Source organism: Cyprinodon variegatus, unplaced genomic scaffold (assembly GCF_000732505.1).
Source record: "Cyprinodon variegatus isolate N-32 unplaced genomic scaffold, C_variegatus-1.0 Scaffold21, whole genome shotgun sequence".
Lineage (NCBI taxonomy): Eukaryota > Metazoa > Chordata > Actinopteri > Cyprinodontiformes > Cyprinodontidae > Cyprinodon > Cyprinodon variegatus.
The window spans coordinates 866,428-883,952 of NW_015150474.1; the positions used below are offsets into that span (position 1 = coordinate 866,428).

General features: G+C 39.0%; 1 protein-coding gene across 2 annotated transcripts in view; it reads right to left on the reverse strand.

The window, feature by feature from the left end:
• Positions 1–16,262, reverse strand: part of ptpn21 (protein tyrosine phosphatase, non-receptor type 21) — a 25,342-nt gene extending 9,080 nt beyond the window's left edge. The window contains exons 1-15 of one of the 2 annotated variants that reach the window (XM_015390548.1): positions 16,065–16,262; positions 12,453–12,745; positions 10,578–10,747; positions 10,301–10,398; positions 9,471–9,538; positions 9,307–9,377; positions 8,910–8,997; positions 8,706–8,794; positions 7,434–7,521; positions 6,689–6,768; positions 6,467–6,574; positions 4,223–4,283; positions 3,988–4,069; positions 2,380–3,893; positions 468–608 (exon numbers count right to left, since the gene is read on the reverse strand). In XM_015390548.1, coding sequence (XP_015246034.1) covers positions 468–608; positions 2,380–3,893; positions 3,988–4,069; positions 4,223–4,283; positions 6,467–6,574; positions 6,689–6,768; positions 7,434–7,521; positions 8,706–8,794; positions 8,910–8,997; positions 9,307–9,377; positions 9,471–9,538; positions 10,301–10,398; positions 10,578–10,747; positions 12,453–12,632 — 2,838 coding nt within the window. In that variant the 5' untranslated portion in view covers positions 12,633–12,745; positions 16,065–16,262. The remainder of the gene's footprint in view (positions 1–467; positions 609–2,379; positions 3,894–3,987; positions 4,070–4,222; positions 4,284–6,466; positions 6,575–6,688; positions 6,769–7,433; positions 7,522–8,705; positions 8,795–8,909; positions 8,998–9,306; positions 9,378–9,470; positions 9,539–10,300; positions 10,399–10,577; positions 10,748–12,452; positions 12,746–16,064) is intronic. The other variant, XM_015390556.1, reaches the window with a different exon arrangement.
• Between the last annotated feature and the right edge of the window lie 1,263 nt (positions 16,263–17,525).

Sequence of the window (17,525 nt, forward strand, 5' to 3'; positions counted from 1 at the left end):
GGATAGCAAAAGGTTCCTCATATTAAAAAAATATGTTTTACAGAATTAAAGCGTTAAAGGTAAAATATATATATATATATATATTTATATATACACACACATAATTATTATAAATAATCTTTTTCTTAAGTTGTTGATCAGACAAAAAAGGCAAAACAGCTGTTTTGTAATCAAGTCAAACAACGATGACCTTCAAACCTGTTTATTACTGTTAAATTTTGAGGACTTTAAAAATCCAGATGATTTCATCAAGAAACAGCACTATTTAGAGATCTTCAGAAACAAATGTTGTTTAAAATAATTCAAGTTAATATTTTTTACTTATTCCAGAAACAATCTCCTTTCCAATCCAAGTTCATGAACACAAACAAAACCTGCAGCTGCTGCTGATCAGCATTTTCATCTTAGAGGAACATTTAGCTCTTAGGTTTTTAAAGAGCAAAGCCCTGAAAGCTGAAGGGTCTTACTTTCTCCTGGTTGGACGGTTGTTCTGGCTCATCTTTGACCTCGCTCTGCACCACTTTCCTGGACACCGACAGGCCATTGTGACGGGCGAGCTTCAGAGGGCCCATTTTCCTCACCTCTGACCTAAACCCTTTCTTCATCCCCTGGTGTGACCAAGCAGACAGAGAAAAGATCAAGGTAAATGCGCAGCAGCTCAAGACAAATGGCGACTGGCCAGGTGAGGGGAGGGACAGCGCATGCTTGCTGACATTTCGGGAACAATGTCACCTTTCCGGTTTAGCAAGGAAACAACAGCATTCCTCCACAAACTGTCAACCTGAAACTGTTACGGTCATCAACTGCAGGTGAAAAGACTTCCAATCTTGTTTTTCTCTCTCTGTGTCTCTCTATAGGTCAATTTGGTGGATTTTTAAAAGATATAATAAGAAGTTAACATGTATGATTTACAAATATCAGAACAATGCAGCATTAATTAAACTCCAGCAAGTGTTTAGGTGTTTATAGCAGCTGACTGCCTGGAAACAAACCATTCATTCTATACAATAACTCACTTGGCTTCATTTTTGGCATGCCAGCTTTAGTTGTTCTATTACCTGGTTGCCAAGACCTTAACTTTTGAATGCTTAGAGGAAACATCTTCTCGTAAGACAAATTTGACATCCTGGCTTGCAGGACTTGATATTTCTGTTTCTCAGCTATAAGTTATAAAAATACTTATGGATGTTTTAATTGGGACTGAAAAGGATTTCATAAAAAAAAAAAAAAAAAAAAGACAACATGCATCAAATCTTTCATGCCAAAACTCAATAGTTATGATTATTTTAAAAGTTTTCTGTAGGGGTGCACCGATTACAGGTTTCCGGCTTATCAATGGTTCCCGATCCTTAAAAAGCCTGACATGCCGATTCCAATTTTGGCCGATACAGAATTATTTTTAGAACTGATATTCTCAGCCGTTATTAGTTCACAAGACACAAGATATTTCAATCTAATATTACTGAAAAAAAACCTTTGAAATAACTACTGTCAAATATAAATTAAAGTTTAAGGCATTGGCAATGGGTGGTTTTAGACCTTTACGGAGGTAGATCAGTTTAGATTGGTGGAAAAGATTGGTTCTAACATCTAAGTATCGGTTGATAACCGATCTCCCAAAATGGAGAAAATCTGGGCCGATTGATCAGGGCCCATTGTAGAAGTTCAGGAAGACAAAAAAAAAAACCCTATAAAAATAAAATAAAAATTCAACAAACTACAAAGATTTCTCCCCAAGAATCACCTGCCTTTATAAACTGCCCCACAATGGTGTTTTCCTTTTCTTAAACCATAGTTTAATAAGTTTAATATAGAACTATAAAAATTCTCTGTTGTGGTTTCTGCACAGGCTCATGAAGTGGGGCTTTTCTTTGAAGCTAAATTTTTTTTCAAAAACTTTTCATAATGTGCCCCAATCATATGTGAAACATTTTGAAATTTAGTGATGCACTGAGATGGAAGAGGAAAAAAAACTGTACAGATCGAAATCTGCTCACCCCGTGTAGTCGGAGGTGAGCAGTCAGATTAAAAAGTCAGACGCAACCGGAGTGACACGGGCTTAAAGCATGTATTAAACCTCTTGCTATCTGAACTGTTTTATTAGCTCTGCAACCTTCAGGCAGTACACAGGTGCATGTTGAGTTTCAAAGAGCATATGGCGCAGATAGGAATTAAGTTTTCAAGTTTCTACAGGTGCAGAATAAGCCGACTGCGATTAGAACGTTGTGGTATAAAAATGGAACACAAAACCCATTTGCAAGTGATTATTGTCATGGGAACTAGGATACATAATAAACTAAGTATTTCTATGCTTTTTCTTCCTATTTTTACCATACTCTCATGCTCCAAAGCATAAACAGTTTGTAAAAAGAATCTCACCGGCGGAGGTAAACCCTCCAGCGTTTCACCTCCAGCAGGAACAGCAAACCCAGGCCCCTTGCCAAAGTCCTTCTTGGGCTTTTGATTGTCATGCTCGCTCCCGTCCCCCTCTGACACAGATGGCATAATTTCAGGTTGCCTTAAATCTGACAGCAGGTAAAGCGGCTCTCCTTTGTGGATGCGGGGGTGAACTTTATAGACCAAGGAGCTGGTTATAGAGGGGTCCAGGGCAGACCCTATGGGGTATGCAGGAGGTGGTTCTTTCAGAATCTGTTGCTGTGCGGTCAAAGACGTCAGGCTGCGATGCTGCTGTGACGGCTGTTCCGGAATAATCCCTGACACTGCTTCCTGTGAAAGAGGAGTGTGACGTCCACCATCATCCTCCAACTCTTCATCTTCTCCGCTGCTATGAACCAGCATTGTTGCATCAGATAGGGACTTTTTGTGTCCATACTGTGCTCCCTCTTTTATCTCTCCCCTCTCGTTTGTTTTGGTATGTTCTAAAAACATGTTTAGCTGGGACCCCTGGGATTGACCAGCATGCACCACAGGAGGAGGGGTTGCTACTTCTGCTCCTGATGAGGACAAAGTTCTCTCTTTGACTCTCACTGCCTCCAGACTGTGAGCCAAACCAGCGATCTCAATGGAGTTTCGTTTTTGAGCATGGTATGGCTGTCGATGTGGGGGTCCGCTGAAAAGAGGTTCAGACACCTCCTGTAAAGAGTGGGCAACAGGCAGGCTGTCTTCCTGGAAGGTCTGAACCGAGTGATGAACACGTCTTGTGATTATCAGGTCTGGATTGCTGCTGCTGACATAGAGATGACGAGACAGATCAGGAGTGCTGTTAGCAGGACGTGGATGAGCATATGGGTAAGGAGGTGGAGGCCGGTAGACCTGAGTTCTCATTATGTTAGGGGCTGGATACTCCTGCGCCTGTTGCAGCTGAACATTTGTGAGTTCTGGGACACTGACGGCTCCAACGACGGGTCTTCGCTCTGCGGGGTAGGGGTACGGAGAGGGGCTGTGGAAGCTGGAGCCAAGATGAAAGGGATACTGGTGATGTTGGGACGTTCCACCATATTCCACTCTGATTTCTGGTTGGCTGTAAACCAGCGGGTCTGGTCTGCTGTATGCGTACGAGCTCCCGATGTTCAAATTCCTCATGGAGTGGCTCTGCCGATGTTCTTGAGACAAAACCATTCCTCCCCCTATCCCTCTGTTCTTCTGCCTCATCACTGTCTCATAATCAGGAGTGGCGCGATAAGACGGTGGGATGAGGGCGCTGTGGCGATGAGAGGGAACGTAATCTGGTCTGGTGATGTCACTAGTAATGGAGGGGTTGGAGGACATAGGAGAAGGCTGTAGGTGGTGCTGGGGATTATTCAGAGAGCTGGTGCTGTGGGCGCTGTATACGCTGCCGTTACGGAGACGCCCTCCGCTGCTGTATTCCATAGGAGAGCGGTCCAGGCTGGTCTGAGAGTGGTAGTAATAACCATTGTTAACATACAGGTTATCTACAAGAGCGAGAAAACATCCAAAGTTAGAGGCAGTTTGAATGCAGTCATATTTAAGATTTCAGCTGAAACCAAATTTCTAGTCAGTGGTTACCTTGTGATGATGTGTAAGGCTCAGTGAAATGGCCATTGTAGTGCATCTGAGAAGGAGGCATCATATAGGCCTGTGGCTTTTGCTAGAAAGAAACCAAAACAGATTTCACAACTCTTATGCTTACTAATATTTATAGTCATGGGGTTTTTTTTATATCTAAGACAAAATAAATACAAATGGTATTTTTTTATAAGCTGTATTGGAATGTAATGTTGAGGATAAAGAGAGATGTTACCAGAGAGAGTCTTGTTGAAGATCTTCGTCTGACCTGGTTGACCCCCGTTGGTGGAGTTTGGCTAAGAAAAATAAATAAATAAATAAATAAATACAACTTACTAAGAAATAACTGGCAGTAAAAAATGTGACGTCTTCAAGTTAACCTTATTTTTTTTCTTAAGATCACCAGGAACCTGCCTGGCCTGTAGTCTAATAATTAGCATAAAAACTCTGCTTGAGTTATGTAACTGAGGCACTATTCATATGTAACTCTGTAAGGCCAAAAGTATTGAGACAGTTGCCTTTAGACAAAATTCAATGCTAAATACATTTTAATTGTATTCCTAATAAATATGCAGGCTTAAAGAAAAAAAAAGAAAAAATCCTGAGGCTGAACTTTTCTTGGAGAAGGCATGGGTTGTTTAAAAAGACTGTTTACACTAAATGGAAAAATTAGGCCAAAAAGAGGCAATTATTTTGTTGAATAAAAGATAATTCTTTATTGGTTATTATTAAACACTCTGTGCACCAGTTTTAATGCCTTAAGAACATTACAAATTGCAATGTAAAGTGCAGATTATAAAAGCGGTGGGTATTAGTTAAGACTTCAGAATATGATGCGTATTTCATTATGATACAACATTGCAATATTGGGACCCAGCAATATATTGTAACATTTTACTTCTGAGAAATTTAAAATGCAGCTTGAAATATACGTTATACCTATGTATATAAATCAGATAACTGAAACTCAATAAGTCAAAATCAAATAAATTAACTTAATCTATGTCCCATTTATTAAACGTGGACACATTTCTTTGCCACTTGGATCTGATAATAAAACCATTTTCAATCCTCCCCCCGAACGTAAATATTTGTCACTCCGAACAAGAACAGAGTATTTTAGTAGGATCATAGTAAAATCTGTCTGCACAGATGCCATTTTGAGGTAGACTTTCTCACTCAAAAATGTGTTAAAACCATCTTTTTCTCATTGATCAGAGCACATAAAGCACTGCGTCAGAAAACTTGGATTTAATTACTATAACTAATAGAAAATGTGACATTAAATGCAGCATCCCCCACTTTTATAGTGATAGAAAGAAGAATGAGATGGGTTAGAATATCATGCATGAAACAGATGAAGGAATCAGGCATTAGAAGTTTTCAATATAATTTAATTCAAAAATACTTTATTAAAACCAAAGGGAAATTAAGATCTAAATTAAATTATGGGGCTCAAAGCAGAAATAGACCGATGAATCGGCCAGCTGAAATTTTTCTATAATTCACACCATGAATTTAGCACTTTGACTTGCACTTAAACACCTGAATGCATCTCTCTGACCATGGAAAGCCCATCAATAGTTGAGTTTTCATTACAAATGTGTGCAGAACTACATCGATATTCTGCTGAATTCAAAAATGCAAGTTTTTGCAACTACTGCATTTCTATTAAAGAATACATTGAGTGTGAATATGTTTGTTCACGAGATAAATCTTATAAACAACATGGCGGCAGCGGATGTAAACATGTGATGTTTATCCATATTTCAGCCAAGGCTCTGTGCTCATCGCACTGATTGTCATGAACTGAATGTAAAATATACTTAGGTGTCCTGAGGAATGCAAATATGCCCCACCAACATCCTCCAATTACTTCCAGTCTTCTTCGTCCTTTTACAAGGCAGGTTCAGCTGCAGGTCAGGTGACTCTTGTGGTGCAAAAAAGTGTATAATCCTTTTAATGCAACAGAAAAACCACCCAATGAGACTGTAAAATGTTTATTATAAATGCCAGTATTTCCATTTAGCTATTTTTTTTTTCCTAATTACAATTTGTGCAATTTGACATTTATTGGAAATTCAGATAATGAAGCTCTATGTACTGTTCTTGAGTTATTAGACTTTTTTTCTTTACAGCTAATCATTCCATGGCTCAGTTACCCTTGTTCTTGATTGCTTCAATTTGTTTATAAAATAAACAAATAAAAAAAAAAAAAAACACAACCAATTGACTGTTAAATATATAGCAAATATACTTTCTTAATATGAGGCATCCTATCATGGAACCATTCTTAAATTCACAGAAGCAGTCTGCATACAAATGCATGCCGAGATTTACCGATTTACAGTGGTCTCAACACTTTAGGCGATACAGAAGGCTTTTACAAAGCCCACAGTAACTACAAAGCGTTTATTTTGTTGGCCTCGAGAAGCTAACCTGTGTGATCACACAGGGAGTGGGTGGCAGTGTTGCTCACCCCTTATCTGAAGGCAGTGATGTACGAGAAAGCATTGGAAAACGAGGAAATGATAGAGTTAGAAGGGACTTCTGGGAGCCCTCAGAAGGCAGGGGGACACATTCCTCTCTAAAGAGAGAGGAAAAGTGGAAAGACATGAGGTAACAGCAAAGAAGAGGCACACAGGAGACAGTAAGGAACAAAGAGACAGGAACTAGGCTAGACATGCAGCATAGCACTCACAGGTTACTCTTGTTGATCTTATAAAACTTGAGTCTGGCCAGACACATCCGGCATACATATTTAGAAGTTTCCATGTCTTCCTACAAATACAGAAAGAAAAAAAAAAAACATATAAAGCTGCAAGAGAAAATGTACAGAGGTATACCTACTGAGTTATGTTTAATTAAAATAGAGCATTGCAGAAGTATTTATACTCCTTTAACCTTTGCACGTTTTGTCTGTTCTAACCAAAATGATCCCTGACCTATTTGGCATGTTCCTTGGTATGTTGTTGTTCAAACCTCTGAAGCCTTCACAGAACAGCTCTATTTCAACTGAGATTAAATTAGAAACAGATGGACTTCAATTGCTAATATAATTAGGTGAATTCTAAAAGCGATGGGTAGCAACTGAATTTATTTTGGGTTGGTAACAGAGTTCAGTGGACTGAATGTGAATGCATACCCCACTTTGATATGTACAGAATTTAATGTTTTATGTTTTTCTTCGCCATGAAATCCCAAAAAAACATATCGAGGTGTTTGATTGTGAAGCGACTAAATAAGAAAAGGTTTGAGGAATGTGAATACTTTTGCAAGAGAGTTTATATATTCCTACATCGTTTTGGGTAATGACAGGCTAAAAAAATACATTCAAAATGTTGCACTCACAAAGAGATATTCCGATTAGCGATGGTTGAAATCCATCAAGAATTAAAATGTGCAGTTAAGAAAAATCAAATTAAACACAAAAATGTGAGACTTACAGTCTGGAACTGAACACTCTCCTCTCTGTTGCTGAGCTCCAGGCCAAAGAAGGACCTATTGTGACTCATGTTATTAATTTCGTGCCACCTGAAAAGGAGGATAAAAAAACAGGGAAAAAGATGGTGAATGTTCTTAAACCAAAACAATGCTCGACTTTTTCCAAAAATAAAAACAAAAGATGCACTAATTAAATTCATAACTTAATAATTCTGGCCTGAGGACACATATTCTTAGAATATATCTCACATAATCTCTGAGCTAACAAACAATGTTTTCTGTTTCATGTCTCCCTGTTATCTGTCATTTCCCTGTTGGCTTCATGCAATTAAAACGAGTGAAAGGGAAACAGCATTAAATGGGTTTACCGTAATTTTCGGACTATTAGCCACACCTGAATATAAGCCGCAGAAGCTAAATTGCATGATTTGTAAATATACAAGCCGCACCGGACTATAAGCCACAGGTTTTTCATGTTTAATAACAATATGGTTCGTGCTCAGAGAGGATTGTCGGGAAAGAGGCAACTGTTTGGAGAAGCTCCTATTTATTATTTCTACCAGTACGTTTGTTTTCCATAATGAGGGTGTCACACCAGCTGTCTTGCGCTCGCAATGTCCTTCTTTCTCGCTGTCGTTCTGTCTCGTACCACTCGCGGTAGAAGTCTGCTTCCTGAGGACCTAAGCATAAATTTGTCTTCCCCTCATCCTCTGGGCCAGGTTCTTTTAAGAGGTTCGACTGGGCCCTCTTAGTGAAATATGTGGTCAGGATTCCTTGTGACATTTTTGGTATTAGTCATTCAGTGCTTTCAGCACCGCCCTCCTGCGGTCAGTAGGGATTAAATAGACCAAAAGTTACGGTGCTATGAATCCTGCACGACTGCCAGAGTCGTAACTTTCGTTTTTTCCTCACCAGTTCATTGACCCTCTTCATGCACCTTGGAATTGGTGAAGTTGTGCTAGATATTCTGCATCTGAGCATTTCTTTGTCCAGCAAAATCTATTATTTTTGAAAGGCTTACAGGTGGATGAAGGCGTGTGCTGCACAAACTTTATGATTCATACAAACATCCAACCAGTCCAGCCCTTTTATGTCTGGTATTGTAGTAAAAGAAATTTATAGACTGAACCTTCAAAACCTACCAATAATAATTGTTATTTTTCATTGCATGTGTACTAATAGGAAAGAATATCATGCAACTTCATTTTTCATTCTAATCTTTTTAAGAACATTTTTACAAAATGTAAAAAACAGACTTATCTTTAAAAAGTTACCTGTATAATAGAGGGGAACGTCCATTTTTATATTTGACAAAGATTCCATCAAGGCAGGAACCCAGAGTAACATCTATGCCTGTGTTGTCCTGCTCAAGAAAAGGGAGAAAATAAATGGCTTAAGTCACACCTTTCTGCATTCTACCAATCAAATGTGTTAAATCCAATGGGCTCAGATCAGTAGGATTGATGCTGCAGACCCACCTTGGCTTGATAGCTCTCCTGGCCATAACCTTCCATCTTTTCAACCTCCTGCATGTACAACATTTCTGCCTCTGGAGCTGACAAACCTCTGAATAGAGCAAAGCAGAGATGACAATAATATGAAAACTCCATAATAGCACAAAAATAACATGCACTGATGCAACTGTAACAGCACTGTGACTAGAGTCAACCTCTTATCGTTTGAAGTGTACAAAGCCAGAGCTACAGAGGGGAAAAGCTCTTGAAACTGCAGTAGATGAAATAAAGTTCAATGATTAATGCAGGCTTTGTCTGGGTTCTCAACAGCTTCTCCTGAGTTTGAGATAATCAACCTGATGGTCTCTGGATTTTTTCATCCAAGCACAGAAGAAGAGAGATTGCTATAAAACAAGCTCACCTGTACGACTGATAGAGAACTGCCACTTTTTGAGTGGCCTCCTCCAACACCCTTTCATCCTGAATCCAGTCCTGCAAATACACATTTAGGTTTGATGCAATTAAAGCTTTAAACAGAAAACAACTTTCCTAATATGTGTTGAACGTTAAAAACTAGATGCTTACAATTGGGAAGAGTGCAAATTTCTGAAGAAAATCCTGTGAGTCATATCGATTGAAGTCCCCAAAATCAGCTGTGGGGAGAAAAAAAAGGGTCACTGTTGTTGAGCAGATGCATAGCAGAGGCCATTCGCTCAGGAATTAATTCCCTCACAACAAACTTTACATTTCCAACAATAAAAAAAAAAACATACGGAACTACAGTATAGTATGATGCATGATTCATGTATTATTAAAAAAAAAAAAAAAATAATCTATTTGTCCTGCACTGTCTGAAACCATATTAGTCCTAAACTGAAGCAGTTTCAATTATTTTCTAAAAACAGTCACTGCTATATTCAGTTTCCCAGACATGAGTAGTGCTAGAGAGCTTAACTGACGGATTTCCACTCCAGACAGCATGGTAAACCAAAAAAAAAAAAAAAAAAACTTTTGTACAGTGAAGAAACATAGCAGCAAGCGGAAGAACGTGATAAACCGGACTAATTAAAGAATCATCAACATCCAGATACTCTATAAGGAATCAAACCAGGACTACTCTCTCCATAAAAGTTACTGTTTTACCAGCTACTTACAAAGCTGACTGTTAAATTAGAGCTCTGGTGCTGAAATATTTGCAGATGTTTAAATCAGATAGCAAAAAATAAAGAATCGCCTTGCAGTAATCAAACTTGAATGCTGGAAAAATCAAGCACTGCTTTCTTGAGTGACGACAAACCAGAAGAAGCACACTGTCAGAAAAACTGGCTGTAAAATGTTTTATGTGGGCAATAGATGATAATTCACTGTTTTATTAACATCTCTGACAAAAAAGTAGCACATCATTTTTTTTTTACCTTGCACTGCTAAGCTGGCTAAACGTATAGCCTGGTCCAGGGAACATGTGATCCTGCCTTCCAGAACATCCTTCTTCAACTGCAGGTAATACTGGTATCTGAGGGACGGTAAGTGAAAGTAAGAGCTAATTTGGTTTTCAGTTTGCAATTAAAAGCAAATTCAAGAAATGTTGTGCAACTCTTTGGATCAAAGTCATTATGATAGCTCTGAATCATTATTTCTAATTGTTTATATTTTAAAGGGTAAAAGTGATTTATCTTTTTTCCTGAAGTTCACCTTGTGATCTCCTGTTGCAGTTGGGTAACACTGGGTATGTGAAACAAAACTCCAAAATAAACTGTGGGCTCCAGTCCATATTTGTCCAACTGTTTCTTCAACGCCTTCTCCAAATCGATCCACCTCTGCTGGTTCTGCTTATTGTAGTACCAAAGACTGAAATATGTGATCTAAAGGCACAAACAAAAGAAAAATTACTGATTAATCACATGACTGAAGATAGTACACACTGAACTGGGTTAATCTGGAGGACATTTTTAAACTCCAAGTAATCTTACACGTTTTATAGATGAAAGGGTTGCTATTTAAATGTATATGCTTGTCAGTTCATAAATTTAGAATTTAACTGGCAACACTGCCATCTGTAACCACTAGAGCATTGTTTAGATGGCTGTATGACTGGAGGTCCTCACTGCTACACTTTTCTATTTATATATCATGCCAGTCCATTAGGGGGATGCTATGGTGCTGGTAGTGATTTCATGGAGAAGATACTGAAGATGGATATCGGGCCCAAGTTTGATTGCAGGGCAGTGGACAGCCATTGTTACAATCAGTACACATGGGTGGTCAGTCCTGAAAGTATCAGAAGTCTGTCCCAACGGAAGCAGCTTCTGACCATTTGAAGGTTTTGGTGTTTGATCTGGTGCCTCCCTGATGGTTGATGTAGTAAACCACAAAGTTTATTGGCAAGAATGAAGACTATCAAGTAGAAAAAGAACAGTGTTTAAACATATCTACAGACAGCAGTCAGGGGTAATCTATGTAAATAAAAAAATAAAATAAAAAAAAGTGTAAATTAAAACTAGAATGCTTTAAGGTTTAGAAAAAAAAAATAAAGAATTGAACCAGTTATTTATAAATTCGACAGTTTTAAACAACTTCAGGTGTCAATTGAAAAAAATGCGCCGCCCTGGCCCTGCAGGAAGTTGTATTGCAAATTTTGTACTGGATTCTAGATAAAGTATTCTTTAAAGCAACTCAATGCGGATTTATTGTTAGATGAACATTGTTTGCAGAGGATGGTTAGTTCAACTAACAGAATTCAACCAACATTCATAACAGTATAGGCATAAACCTGCTGATTAAGCGCAAAGGCATTTGAGTAATTCTGTTAAAAAGGACACAGTTTCAGTGCGGGTAGTTTTGACCACAGAGAGGTCTTCTAAGACAGTACAACATTTTATTCATGATTTGGTCAGTGTGCAGGTGACAATGGTGGTGAGACATGGCTGAGAACTTTATCATTAAAGGTAAGTCAACTCCAGCTTACAGCCCATGGAGCAATGGACTGTTAGAATGCCATAATCTAATTCTTACTGAGATCCTAATGAAAGCAAAAACAAGCAGTGGATCTGATTGGAGCACCACCATGGATCATATTCTTAAATCTTTTATCTTGAAACCTTTAAACCCCCTTTTAGGTGTTCTAATATCAAAAGGTCATCCTATCCCAACTGTTTTTCATTTGTCAGCCTTTTATTACAATTAAGATATAAGTGTAATATCCATTATGACTCCTGCAAAGGAAAGACACTTTAGAAGTTTATTCACTTTGTGTTTCTATTTATTGCAGTTAGATGATATGAACATCTTTATTGGCAGAATTAAATTAAAGAAAATGTTCTTAACATGTTTTATGATTTGTCCCCAATTAAAGATCTCCATTATTAAATTTAGACCACATAAATAGTCTTTCCAATGTTACAGTGAGGAAAATTATTCTGAAACTAAATGCTGTTTTTTGTATCTTCTTTTACCAGGTTCAAGAAAGAATGTGGACAGGGGATGGCCCAACCAAAATACTTTACTGCTGAGACACCAAGTCCTAAAAGGAACAATCAGCATTTGTATTGAATGAAAACCCATACATACCTCTCTTAACTCGAGTCTCTGGGCTACTGCCTCCAAACATTCCTGTCCAGTGCTCTCCACAGACAGAGTAAACTCAACAAACTCTCCATTCAGAAGCTGAATCCGAGTGACAAGACAGCTCTTGCTTGAAACAGTATACCTTCGAGTCCTTTTGAGTTTAAAGCCAAATGGCAAGGGCATGATTTATTTGTTTCACACGTGGCGTTGTCTTCCCGTCCAGAGGAAGTACTCCCTTCTGGTGTTCGCTCAAACACAGAGAAACTCTCAAGTCATGAGGATGGTCAATGTCGGACCTGAAACATGAGAGGAAAAATATTAGAAAATAAATATAATAGAAAAAAAAGAGGGATGGTTAAAAAAACACCCCCTCCTTATTACTCAGCTTAGCAGCCCTTAGCTTTGTGTGCAACTCATCCCATATAAAACATACCGCGCCCCCTCAGAGACCCTAAGGGGCGGGGCTAAGATTAGTCTATCTCCAGAGATTAGTCTCTGAGGATGAGTGGCAGGATTTAAGTAGAAGGTGCAGTCAGGATGAGGGAAAGCGGCAGCTACAGTAGGTTAGCCTCATTTAGCACAGAGTGAGGCAAGTAGGGTCCTTTCCAGCTGAAACTATGCTGAAATTTAGCTGTTGAGTTTCAGTGAGGCGTTGCCTGGTTACAGGTGTCATACCCCATAAGGAAAAAGTTTTTGGCTAATATGACCATCTCCTGAGGAGGCTTAGGTCCTTTGGAGTGAGCAGGCCCCTGCTTAAAACCTATGACTTTGTGGTGGCATCAGCCCTCCTCTACACTGTTGTTGGCTGGGCCCCTGGCAGCGCAGAGCGGGACAGAAAGAGACTGAACAAACTGGTGAGATAGGCCACTTCTGTCCTTGATTGCACTCTGGACTCAGTGGAGGAAGTGGCTGAGAGGAGGGTGCTGTCCTAGCTCATATCCATCATGGACAACATCTTCCACCCTCTGCGCCAGACTGTAGAGGAGCTCAACAGCTCGTGTAGTGAAAGCCTTTCATCTCCTTTTTGTAAAAAGGAGCCTTACCTCTGGTCATTCATCCCTGCTGCAGCCAGACTCTACAATGAAATACGGCAATAACTTGTGCAACGTACAATGTGCATGCACTGGGTATCAAACCCTGTGCAATAACCCAGTATAATGATCCCAATATAAAAATAAGAAAAAAGCTGTCGTATGTGAACGCACTGTATTTCTTCCTTTGCCACCTTCTTCTTCCTTGACTATTTGAGCTGATGTAATGAGTAAATTTCCCCACTACAAGATCAATAGAGTCAATCAATCAATCAATCAATCAATAAATAAATCCAGCCAGAGAGAAAGTGGTCAGATTCTTCTGCTGCAAAGAGTGCAAAGGGCAGGACCTTCACCCAGGCAGCACTGTTAGCTACATATAATAAAAGTAACATCATGTTTTCTTAAAACAAACTGGCTAGCTTTAGCCTCAGTTCTGAGGCAGACCACTTGGTGAGCTGGTCAAGTCATCAATCAGAGCCTGTCAGAGTTGATTAGACTAATCTTTCCTCAGCTGTGCATTTTATGTACATTCATTCATACTTCAAGCTGTACTCATAATACCATAATATTTGCGCTTACAGTTACCACACCAGAATATCAGAATATCATACCAGCCCAGTTTGAATCAGGGTAAGGCAGCGGCCATATGGAGATTTGAAAGGATTTCCAAACAACTGGGATGTCAAAGAAACCAGCCAGTGGTCAGAGATTTCTTTCTTCTTCTACCCAATAAAATTAAACATCATTGTTGCATCGGTGCATAGCCACCCCCTGCAGAAGTAGTTAAGCCAGGTTTAAACTGTACGAGTTTTTGCCCTTTTTGGGTCGATTCTCCAGTCGTGCGAGAATTCTCTGGTTCAGGCCAAGTTTCAGCCTGATCGTGCAGTATGCAGGGGGGTAATCAGGGGTGATTAGCCTGTCACAAGCCCCTCACAATCAGGATTCTTAAGGTTCTGGAGAAAATCAAACATGTTGGAATTTCAGTAAACCCTAGTAAGGTGCTGATGTACAAACAAGGGAGTTCTTATTCTTCTTCTTCCATGTTGATGAATCCGACCATCGCCACCTCTAGACGACGAGTGTGACGTGCGTTTTTTGGACGTACTGTATGAGCAGGTAGATCGCATCAGAGCGTCGGGCCGTACAGTGAAGTTCTAAATCCTCCAGTTTCGTCTTACAGTTTGAACTGTAGATGAGTACAGCGATTGAGAATATCATAGAGTGTGTGCCCAGCTAATAGTCAATTAATAGATTATTTTTAGATGGAATTTTTATCCATGCTCTTGCCAGAGGTTGAGGAAGGCTTAGAGGAGTCTAGTGGGCCTGAATCTTATCAGTTACAGGCGCTGACTTAATGATGCCAAAATCCTGTGCTGTCAAGCCAGCAGAGGACAGAATGACCTGTGACGATAGGCAATAGCCATCGTTCCACCACTTGAACAGCAGCACCTAGTTTAAAAACATACACTGCAGAAGTGAACAAGTTCACATACATGTAAAAGAAAAAAAAAGTGACAATAATGTAGCACCCTATAGAGCCAGTTTACACAGCTTATATGCAAAAAAGAGAAAAAAGTTGGATTTTGGGGTGAGTCACACTTTAATCAAAATACCCAATGAAAGACTAAGCAGAAATGTACACATCATTCACTGGTGAAAGTACTCAACTAATCAATCCCATGTGTTTATAGTTGATTTTATATTATTTTATACCAATGTTTTTTTTTTTGCTTGTTAGCAACAACGAATTATCCAAAAAAATAAATAGATCAACAAAAGTCATTTTGTTGCTATTTTTTTTTTACACTTCTTAATTTATTTTCAAGAGTTAAACACATTTTTTTTTATTAATGTCAAAGTGAAATATTCAAGGAAAATGAAAAAGGATAGCTTACAATCTAATGGCAGAAAAATGACTGACCAGTACAAACTTTTTTTTTTTTTTTACTATTATTGTTATTCTCATGTGTGGCTTTTATGAAGATACTGCATGATAACACAAATAAGAGCTATTAAAAACACAACATTTTAAGCAAAATTCATCTAAATTGGTGTCAGAGGGCAGACAGACACATTGCTTTACGTGAAGTACTACTTTGTAAATCAGGATTTGGTCATTTGCGATGCGTAAACTAAATTCGCCTCATTCATTCAATTTTAATCGTTTTAACCCATTTAATAGAAAAAAAGAAAGGTATTCCACCTTCTGAACTAGGTATAGGTACAGCTTGCGCTTGGATCCCGTCCCAGGAAAAAGTCTGATCCCCACTGCTTCCAAAACCTGTGATTCGATAATCAACAATCTGCATAATAAATAGTTTTTTCAGCAACCCATCGTATTTTAGGGTCGATGCAACAGTATATAATTCAACCAGCTATGTCTGAATGAGCAATGTGTAACGTTTAACGTTGTCAGTGGTTCATTCCGACTTTCATTGCGCTGTTTTAAACTCTTTTAAATGATGTCAGCTAACTTCTGTTAGCTAGCCAGCTAAACTCTGCTCCAGCAAATAGACGACACCCTCGGGAGGTTGACGTCGCCGGTAAATATTATGGGAGGAAAAAAAGGTGTTAACGTTACCGTTAGCCAAGTGATGCGATTTAAAAGTCCGAACTATATCAGTTCCTTGAGGATTTGGTCATCGATGTGCGCTGAAAGCAAGTCTTAGGGCAATTACTTGATTTTAAGAGAGTTTACTGGACTATAGTTAGTCCGCAGATCTAAACTAACGCAACAACTCCATGCCTCCTGGACCAACAGTTCACTAAAGTTCCAAGCGTGTTTCGCTTCCTGGGATTGGAAGAGCAACAAGTGTATTTCGTCTCCATCCGCGCCTCTATATTTTTAGAGTTAATGTTTCAAGGCTCAGATCATTTCCACACTGAAGATGAAAACAAAATGGATTTATTCTAAACACGTAAACGCTGTGTGCATGTCTAAAATGTATTTGAAAACGTTTTAGAAGTCATTATAGTCCCTCGGCGGCGGATGAATACACTGGCCTTTTCAGCGGCATGACATCAGACAGCTGGAATGCTGAGCGGTGAAAATGCTAGAAATGGGACAGCTGTCACGAACTGCTGTCCGCGGACGTGTTTGTTTACCTATTGCATCGACTTGCTAGCTCACCCAATAGTTTCAATCACACGCATCGTGCTGTCCAAAGTTTTATTTGATTGCTGTAATTCCACAGACGCGATACAAAATTTACTGGTGTTATGAGCGCTTCAAGGTTCAGATGAGAAAGACTGACAAAACAGAAAGTTTTGAAAGACACTTTCTGGTGAAATTCATAAAAATAAAAAAAACTATATATATATCAGTGGTGGGCTGAGGGCCTTCAAAGCCTTCTCTGCTGGCCTAAAATCAATCAGAAAAACTAGCATATATTCTCAACCTAAACTTTAAATTTCTTCTCTCCAGCTCCATTAATTTATTCAAAACAATTAATTCTATTAATTTTGTAACGTTTCTCTTGATTACTGAGCTGCTTCTTTTACATTTATGTGGTCTCTATATTTTTTGTCCAATCGGATTTCAGCCTTAGTGCATTGCTATGTCAATCAAATCTGCCCAGGGCCTTCAGAATCAGCAGTACTGGCTAATGTTATCTAACAATATTAGTGAGGAGCATTTTCTTCAACAGAAAACTGCACAGTGCTGCCTGCTGCATCCTGACACTAAGTATAAAAGGATCATTCAAAAGCTGATAGCCATCAGATTTTATTTTAAACCAGTTTACCTTAGCAGAGTGAAAGCCACAATTACAGGAGACAGACCCTCTAAAAAGGGTGGTCTAAGCTTATGCTTGCACGGGGCATTTTTCTATCTGAAATGGTACAGCATCATCCTATTAACGACAATCAATCATGTCCTTTCTTTTTTTTCTTTTATTTTAACAGTGGCTTTCCTGATAAAAATCATGCAATTTCTTCTGCCTGGTCGATTTCCAGCATCTGATTTCAAACCCCACAGCTGGCAAATGCTCTGAGCCTTGCCATCCACTCCTCATCTCCCATACCTTCATTGCTCTTTGGTCAT